Genomic DNA, 9,621 nt, shown 5'->3' on the forward strand with positions numbered 1-9,621 from the left:
AAGGAAGGTTGGGCAATCCTACTTCCGTAGTGATACTGCCTCGGAAACCCAAGGAGGGGTCTATCTATCTATATCTATCTATCTGTAATGTGATTTATGTATCTATGGAGCTCTGGTGGCCTAGTGCCTAAGGCTAACCAGAAGGCTGGCAGTTCCAACCCACCAGCCACTCCTCAGAAGGAAGGTTGGGCAATTTATTTCTGTAGAGATACTGCCTCGGAAACCCAAGGAGGGGTTGCTATGAGTTGGATCCTACTCGACAGCAGTGAGTTTGGTTTTTAATATATCTATCTATAGATATAGGTATAGATACATAGTATATAATCATAGCTTTCATCTATAAAGTCTTTGTCACCTCATCTTAATTTCATTTAACTTGATTGTTAAAGGTAGTGGAAGGGCTACCACATCCTCTCCCACCTCACACAGATTGCCTTCACACAGTATTAAAGCACGCATTAAACACTTAAAAACAAGGATGTTATTAGTGCTTACTGAGGACCCTTCCAAGTATGGAGTGTTCAGAGGTACCTACAGATGACATAGCCCTTTAGTGACAGTATGTTCAGAACCATCTTCTGGAGGAGGAAGGTCACACTAAACTCTTAAAAGCTGTGAAGGGAACAGGAAAGGGCATGAGGTGTGAGAAGAGGCCAGGTGACAGGAACAGCATGTCTGCAGGACATTTGTTTTTATTTTAGGACATCAAGGTAGTGAGAAACGTAATAACATTTTTTTTTTAAATTCTGAAATGATTCCCTAACACTTTGCCTGGTGTTTTAAAATTAAAGGGAAACATACCTGTATTTTGTTACAAGGAATTTCTGCCTTGAGCATTGTGGTCTTTTAAGCACTCTCTATATGCGGTCAATAATAATAACCTAGAAGATTAGGGAAGAACCTTAAAGGGCACTGAACAACCCAGAAAAGGAGGATGAAAATGGAGGCACAGCTCAAAGAATGCAATCAATGTCATTAAATGGACATGCAGAAAGTGTTTTTTTTTTTTTTTTTAAAGTGAGGGTAGATATTAAATAAAGGTATTTTCAAACCAAAAAAAAAACCTGATACAAATAAAAATTAAGATACAATTTGAAAAATCTCCAAATAAAAAGGTTTTAACTACCAAATCTTTTTTTGGATCACATGGTTCTTACTAAACAATACACCTACAAAATGTAAACATAATCTAATTGTTATTCTCCTAACATATTGTTCTATAAAAGTACGTGTTCTTTTTTCTTATGACTATTTTTTTGTTGTTGAGAATATACACAGCAGAACATACTTCAACAATTTCTACATGTATGATTCAGTGACTTTGAACATCCTTCAAGTTATGAAATCATCCTCAGCCTCCTTTTCCGAATTGTTCCTCCTCCATTAATACAAACACACTGTCCCTGAAGTTTCCTGTCTAACTTTGCGAGTTGCTGTTGTCAACTTGAGCCCGTACAGACAGATCTTACAAGAGCATAATGCTTAAGGCAGACAGTCTTTACCAGTTAAATTAAGCCATTGTTTGATTTTAAGAAGACTTCAGAGCATGTTTTTGGTTTAAAACTTAAACTATTTCATGGCAATAGTTTTAAGGGTTCATCCAGCCTCTCTGGCTTGAAAAAGTCTGCATTACATGAGAATTTGAAATTCTGTTCTGCATTCTCTCTCTTCTGATCTACGTATTGCTTTTTTAACTTAAAAATATATTATGTTGCCTTATGTATAGATCAGATATTTTTCCGTCTTAATTAGCCTCCTACAGAATATTTTCTCCTTCAAAATTCTCTAATTAATCTTCATTAAACAGATGATCTATTTATAACTGCTTATTCTTTCATAAATATGACCCTTTACTCCACACCACTATTTTCAAATTCTTCCATTTAGAGTATAATAATAGGATAAATTGAATAGTTTATCATTGAAATTTGGTTTGAGGTCTAGTAACAAAATGTGTCCTACGTGTTATGATCCAGGATCATAGATTGTTACTACCTATGTACATTCAGTAGATAATGCTTGTTTGCTTTTGATTCAGGAATGGATCAGACTTATTGTGACAAGGTGGAATTTATGACAGATTATTTTCCCCAAATAAACTTCTACATGTATCAAGGGCCTTCGCCTCGTATCAGGTCTCGTAATATACCTGAAGACTTCTATACTTGTAAGTGTGAAGTTTCCCATATGAAGTACATAGTAAACCAAAAGTGAATAGCCATAGCACCTTGATTCTGTGAAGATGTAAAGAGCTGTCAGACCTCTTTTCTCGTCTCTTGGGAAGGCCACAGAAAAGCAGATGAGAAGTTCGCATGTCTACATATGTCTTTATAGATATGGTCTATAAAGTTCATGGTAACATCCAATATTGTTAGGTTAAAGTGTATTCTACAGTGTTCTTAAATCTCAAGTGATTCTTTGCTTAAAATTATATTTTATTTAATTTTAGCAGATAATAGTTGTTAATAAATCTATGTCAAATTCACTTGAATTGTTCACATATTTGTAACCATTGTGATATGATTTTCTTTTTCTTTTGAAACAGTTGACTCTGAAGGAATTGTTAAGAACCTCAGTGTAAGTATAGTCTTGTCAGCACATTTATTTAATTTAATGTGATGGTCTTAACAACTTAGGCTTCAGATTATAAATTATAGAAATTTTTATTCCATATTTCTGAATCCAAGCCACTGGAAATTTATTTTTTAAACCATCCATCAACATTGTTTTAAATATTTATCATCAATTGCCTTTGTCTTAGTTGTTTTCATTTTGGGCTTGATGCCACTACAGGAAGTTAGTTTAGGGAAACAGTGGTGGCACTGATTCCTGGTTTCATTGAGCTGGCAGATGTCCTATTCAAAAAGACTCTTTTCAAGAGTGCCAGGCAGCTTAGCTTTTCATTTTTTTGTGTAACTTAATATCAGAAAATGTGGATCATAGACTCATAAATTTTTTTGTACAGATCAAACAAATCATCTTCTTATTCCCTAAGCATAGTTACAACTGCTTTTGATTGGTTCTCACATTGTGGTTTGTAAGTAAACGACCAGGACAAAGTTACGATAGCTTAAAGCAGTATTTTATAATGTGGAAGGAACCCACTGAAAGTTTGAAACACCTTGTAATATCCTGAGCTTGAGAACAGACATGATAAACAATTTCACCCTCTACTGGTGAAGTGTATACATTCAGTGGGTTCAGGTTCATTGAATAATTAAATTATAGTTCAGGATTTTCAATATGTGGATTCTCTAAGTCCATACACTGTTTTCCTTTTGTTCCATTGTTGAGCCTGTGTTCGGAAAGGAATGTTGACGCGAGGAAGCCACCACTAACACGGTAATGCAAAAGCGAAAGAAAAGTTTATTTGCTAGCTCGAGCTAGGGTCCCTGCTCTTGCCAACGTAGTGGCCTAAGCAAAAGACCTCGAGCTCCTTTACTATCACATTTTTATAGGAAAAATATAGGGTGGAGTAGCACCAGGGCAAAGGGGTACAGATGATTGGTTGTTGCTAAGGGGTTTAGGGCAGGGATCTGAGATGTTGGGGGACGTGTTGGAATTCCCCAGCTCCAAAGTCTACTTAGGGAATTATTATCTAGGGAGGATGCAGAGCCCTGATACGTGGGAAACTTCAGGAGCCAGGCAAATCTCTGATACGTGCTGAATCCGGAGGGTAGATAAAAGCCCTGAGGCATGGGAAGTGTTAGAATCCCCGACACTAAAAGACTTCTGGTTAAAGATATACCTGGAGGCCATTAGGACTCAGGCCTCACACCATCACTTCATGTTCTCAATAGCTAAAATCTGTTGGCAAGGCAGGGCACTTCAAGATTTGGAAATCTATTATATGGCCCTACAGCTATGCCCTGGACATGGTGGGGCAGAGGCCCAAAGAAATGAACTACCATTTCATGGAGTAGGCCATTATTCTTGGGGAAATATTTTTGGAGTGGTACAGTATTCCCAGTATTGCTATTCTTTGGGCCAGTATTGAGCTCATGTTGGACAAACATAACCTAAACATGAACTGCCAACTCTGAGTTTTCACTACATTCTGGCTACATGAGAGACACCAGCATTGACTTTGTGTTCAGAGAAAATCCAACTCTGGTGTCTTCATCCTAAACTGTGAAATGCCATCCTAAACTGTGAAAATCCCAACTCTGGTGTCTTCATCCTAAACTGTGAAATGCAAGAATTAACCACATTACTTCTTCAGAGATAGGCAAAGGCCCTCCAATTTTTTCTAGGTTTGCTCTGGTTACTTTCTAGCTTGGAAGGTGTGACTTGTCAAATCATATGTGGTTCTTAGGGCACGTTCTAGTCCCTTTCATCTTGGGAGAAGGTTTATACTTAACAGCTACTATCATGTGCCTGCCTGGAAATTAGCAAAACTATTGACTTAAGAAGGAAGTTATGATAAATGAAAAGGTAGAAAAATAAGAAGCCTGTAAAAGACCAGGACACCAAAATTGGGAGGAGAAAACTGACAAAAATATGTGCAATAAATACTTTTTTCTTTACTCTTTCATTTTATATCTCTTTGCTCTCCCATTTTCTTTTTAAATTGTTTTATTCAATTTCATCATTTCTCTTATTTGTTCTTATACTAATTGAGCATGAGATTTTAGTGATTTAGACTTTCAGTATTTATGAGATATTGAGGTTTAAATAAATGAGAAAATTGAGGAAATAAAAATATTTCCCCATGTTCTTACCCTTATGTTTTGTTTTGTTTTGTTTCCCTTCTTGTTCCTCAGAAAGATCATGAGGGGCAAAGAAGTATATTTGTAGTTCTTTTGTTATTTGAAATAAATGAGGAAATAGAAAAAAATTATTTCCACATATTCTTACCTTTATTTCTTTTTCCTCTTATTCCTTTAAAAGGTCATGAAGGAGAAGAGTTGCTTTGATGTTCTGTTTCTCATTTACTCAGTTTTGTCTGTGAACAAAAAACAATGTGATTTCTTATTTTTTATATAGTTTTAACGATACACCATCTAGTTACATCGGTAATTTTTGAAGAAATAATATTTCACCCCAATTTGTGTGAAATTCATGATTTTTTCAAAAAAAAAGGAGACTGTACCAAGTCTCAAAAACTCCTGACTTGATTTGAAAAGTAAACAAATGTAGGTCATTTAAAAGATAAATTGGATCAATGAAGAAGGAATTCTTAGTTTAATTAAGCTGAATTTTATAAGTGTTTATCCATATATACTATTATCTTATATATTTTTCATATGTAATTTAGACTCAAAAGTTGCAATGCTGTTCTAAATCAAGACTTACTACTTAAACATAGTCTCTGTCAAAGAAGGAGGAATTTATAGTGGTTTAAATTATATACACAAGAATAAAACTTAAAATGTCAAGCAACAAATCATAATTTAAATAAGATTTTTAATTGTAACCTAAAAATTGTTATAACAATATAATTAGGAAGCATGACCATACTGATAATAGGTTTAACATTCTTGTTTTATTACTAGCTTTAATCCCCTTACTTTAAAAAAGTGCTTAATAAATAATCTAAGGAGTCCTGGTGGTGCAGTGGTAAAGTGCTCAGCTGCTACAGAAAGACTGGCATTTGAACATACCAGCCGCTTGTAGGAGTAAGACATGGCAGTCTGCTTCTGTAAAGGTGTCAGCCTTGGAGACCCTATGGGGCAGTTCTACTCTGTCCTGTGGGGACACTGTGAATCAGAATTGATTTGACCACACACACCATCACCAACAACAAATAGTTCCAGAAGGTGAAATTGTTGAATTGTTTGCATATGTTATGTTTCATGAAGAAACAATGACTTGTTTTTCAGTGTCGAAAACCTGACCAGCATTTCAAACCATATTTGACTCCTAATTTACCAAAACGACTTCATTATGCCAAAAATGTCAGAATTGACAAAGCTCATCTTCTGGTGGATCGCCAGTGGCTGGCTGTCAGGTTTGTATGTCTATTTATCTCATGACATTTTCAACAACTATTCGTTATAAATTTAGTTAACCTTATCCCATAATTAGGAGCCCTGGTAGCGTAGTGCCTAAGGCACTTGACTGCTAACCAGAAGGCTGGAGGTTCAAACCCACCAGCCACTCCTCTGAAGGAAGACCGGGGCAATTTACCTCCATAGAGATACCACCTCAGAAACCCAAGGATGGATCACTATGAGTCATAATAGACTAGACGGCAGTGAATTTTTTTTTTTAATCCCATGATTATGTTCACATATTTTTCCTGAGCCCTGACATTTTCTTGACTTTTACATTTTCTCTGCACCTCTGTGTTTGAAATTGTTATTAGATTGGTGACTGCAGCATCCTATTCTTTACTGTACAAAGGAGTGTGAGGGAGAAGTCAGAGGTTCTTCCTGCGGTTATCAGCACATTCCTGACCTTGCAGGGGTCTCTCTTTAGGCAGTAGACAAGATAAACATGACTTCAGTTATCTTCTAGGCTAGTAGTGAGTGAGTCATTAGAAGGCTCTTTAAAATATTTGTCATTTTTAAAAATGATCACTACGATGGCTCTTAGGCCAAGCTAACCAATTTGTTGTACTGTGTGTTATTTTTTTCTAACTATAGCTGTTATTGGGAGCTCTGGTGGTGTAGTGCTTAAGGCATTTGACTGCTATACAGCAGGCTGGCGATTCAAACCCACCAGCCACCCCTCAGAAGGAAGATTGGGCAATCTACTTCCGTAGGGATACTGCCTTGGAAACCCAAGGAGGGTTCTCTATGAGTCGGATCCGACTCAACAGCAGTGAGTAGTTATAGTTGTAATTCAAGAAGCTCTGGTGGCAGAGTGGTTAAAGCATTTGGTTGCTAACCAAAAGTTTGGTGGTTTGAACCTACCAGCCACTCTGCAGGAGAAAGATGAAGCAATCTGCTTCCATAAAGATTTACAGCCTTACAAACTTTATACCCAAAAAACCAAACTCACTGCTGTTGAGTCAATGCCCACTCATAGTGATCCCTCCTTGGGTTTCCGAGGCAATATCTCTATGGAAGTAGATTGCCCAGTCTTCCTTTTGAGGAGTGACTTAGGGGTTTGAACCACCAGCCTTCGGGTGAGCAGTTGAATGCCTTAGGCACTATGCTATCACCCTCTAGGACAGTCCTACTCTGTCCTGATGGGTTACTATGAGTTGGAATTGACTTGATGGCAGTGGGTTTGATGTTTTGGTTTTTAATCATAATCCATGTTGATCACCGAGCAGGTACTTAGAGTACTTAGAATGAAAAAAAAAAAAAAAAAAGGAATCACTCCATCTTGAAATAACCAATTGATTCAACATTTTATGAATCTTTGTCATGTAGGCATTTGGGATGCAGACATGATTTTGGCCCTCATAGAGGACACTCCATGCTCTCTAGTGGAGGACACTGACAATAAGCCAGTAAAGATATAAACATGCACTTCTTGGTAAATTGTACAGCCCCTGGGGGCACACTGGTTAAGCATTCAGCTGCTAACTGAAGGGTTGGTGGTTCAAATCCATCAGCTGCTCCATGGTAGAAAGATGAGACAGTCTGCTTCTGTGAAGATTACAACCTTGGAAACCTGTGGGGCAGTTTTACTCTGTTCTGTAGTGTTGGTGTGAGTTGGAATCTATGGCAATGGGTTACCAGGAAGGAAGATGGCCAATCTAGTGACTCCTAGATGACAGTTACAATACAGACTCCTCTTATTCTGAAAGGTATATTTTACAAAGACAAAGGAGAGGGAGAAGGCCAGAGAGCTGAGCTCCAATACAAGTGGATGAGGAACTGGGTGTTTGGCAGAGTCAGCCTTATAAAATAACTTGTAAATCTAAGCAGTAAGCCTTTAGGCCAGAGGATGTGCAGTTTCCTACTGGATCACTAGATGGCACTGGTCTCTCTCTTTGGGATTTGGACTTGACAGCCCTGGGTATGTCAGTAGGTTGTATGTGACATAGGACGATGTTCTCTAAAAGAAGATCAAGTATTTCTCAAGATATTGAGCAAAACAAAACTTTAATGATATTAAATACACAATATTGTTACTAATTTATGTCTGCAATGCATAGATGGGAGCTCTGGTGGTTTAGTGCCTAAGGCATTTGACTGCTAACCAGAAAGTTGGCGCTTCAAACCCACCAGCCACTCCTCAGAAGGAAAGTTGGGCAATCTACTTCTGTAGTGATATTGCCTCGGAAACCCAAGGACGGGTCGCTATGAGTCGGATGTGACTCGATGGCACTGCAGGTTTTTTTTTTTAAATGCATAGATAAGTATATATCCAAATCAGGATGTTTTCCAAATATTTCCTGTTAAGCAGATGAGATCAAAGAAGTTAGAAGGCCACTGGCCCAGACTGAGAAAGTGCCTGTCCATTTAACAGCATGAACAGTGGATCATAGAATTAGAACTTAGTTGCCACATGCCTCAAATTAGGAAATTTTTACATTTTTGAACAACTAGCAGTGAGCTGAAGTAGAGTTCAAAGCCTGGCTTCCCTGCTAGCCAGTTTGGGGAAATTGGGCAGATTAGTATCTCAGGGCTTGATTTTCTTTATCTGTAAGAAATGATTAGCTTAGTTTTATTATTCTCTTGCCAGTAGCAAACAAAGTAGATTAATTTACATCAAAGGAAATTTTGAATACAGCTGTAACCAGAGCAACTGAGGAATCTGACATCACCCTGGATTTACTACAACTGTGAAATTCTGTCTACCTATTTTCTAAGTTCCAGTGTATGCTACATTTGATAACTAGACTAAATCACCTTTTCAAAATTATAACTAATTTCATCATGTAACATAATCTATTTCCAATCATCATACCCTTATTTTGCCTAAAAGGAGTTATAGGTTACTAATTTTGGGGAAAAGGAACCCTAGTGACACAAAGGTTAAATGTTTGGCTGCTAAAGGAAAGGTTGGTGGCTCTAAGCTACCCACGGGCTCCTCGGGAGAAAATTTCCTGATCAGTCCTGTAAAGAGTAAAACCCAAACCAAACTCACTGCCATCAAGTGGGATCCTGCTCATAGCGACCCCTTCTTGGGTTTCCGAGGCAGTATCACTCCGGAAGTAGATTGCCCCATCTTCCTTCCGAGGAGTGGCTGGTGGGTTCGAACCGTCAGCCTTCTGGTTAAGATTACAGCCCAGAAAATTGTATGCAGCAGTTCTACTCTGTCACACGTGATCGCTATGAGTAAAAAATGGACTTGATGGCAACTAACAACAATTGTGTGAAATTATAGTTGAAGTTTTGTTAAAGTGCTCTTTAGAAGAACATAAATAATAGCTTTTATTTTAGAATAGCAACTGACAAAGTCAGCCCCAGGCTTACAGGTGAGGAGAGACAACTCAGGGATGCCCGAAGTAGCAAGTGGGAAGAGCAGGAGAAAGGGGATTAAAACCAGGAAGCCAGAGAGAAGAGCAGTCAGCCAAAGGGATTAGGTGAGGAGAGGAAACTCAGGCCTGCCCAGAGTGGCAGACCGGAAGAGCAGGAGGAAGGGGATAAAAAGCCAGGAACCCAGACAGAAGAGCAGTCAGCCCCAGGCTTACAGGTGAGGAGAGACAACTCAGGGACGCCCGAAGTAGCAAGCGGAAAGAGCAGGAGAAAGGGGTTTAAAAGCCAGGAAGCCAGAGAA

At 38.2% G+C, this 9,621-nt stretch overlaps 1 protein-coding gene across 1 annotated transcript in view; it reads left to right on the plus strand.

The window, feature by feature from the left end:
- Nucleotides 1-9,621, plus strand: part of ENPP3 (ectonucleotide pyrophosphatase/phosphodiesterase 3) — a 134,767-nt gene that overhangs the window by 40,848 nt on the left and 84,298 nt on the right. Inside the window, exons 11-14 of the mRNA XM_007947391.1 lie at nucleotides 561-657; nucleotides 2,039-2,167; nucleotides 2,546-2,577; nucleotides 5,823-5,950. Of these exons, the coding sequence (XP_007945582.1) occupies nucleotides 561-657; nucleotides 2,039-2,167; nucleotides 2,546-2,577; nucleotides 5,823-5,950 (386 nt within the window). The remainder of the gene's footprint in view (nucleotides 1-560; nucleotides 658-2,038; nucleotides 2,168-2,545; nucleotides 2,578-5,822; nucleotides 5,951-9,621) is intronic.

The sequence above is a fragment of the Orycteropus afer genome, unplaced genomic scaffold (genome assembly GCF_000298275.1).
Source record: "Orycteropus afer afer isolate SDZICR_OR568_19922 unplaced genomic scaffold, OryAfe1.0 scaffold00182, whole genome shotgun sequence".
Classification (NCBI taxonomy): Eukaryota; Metazoa; Chordata; class Mammalia; order Tubulidentata; family Orycteropodidae; genus Orycteropus; species Orycteropus afer.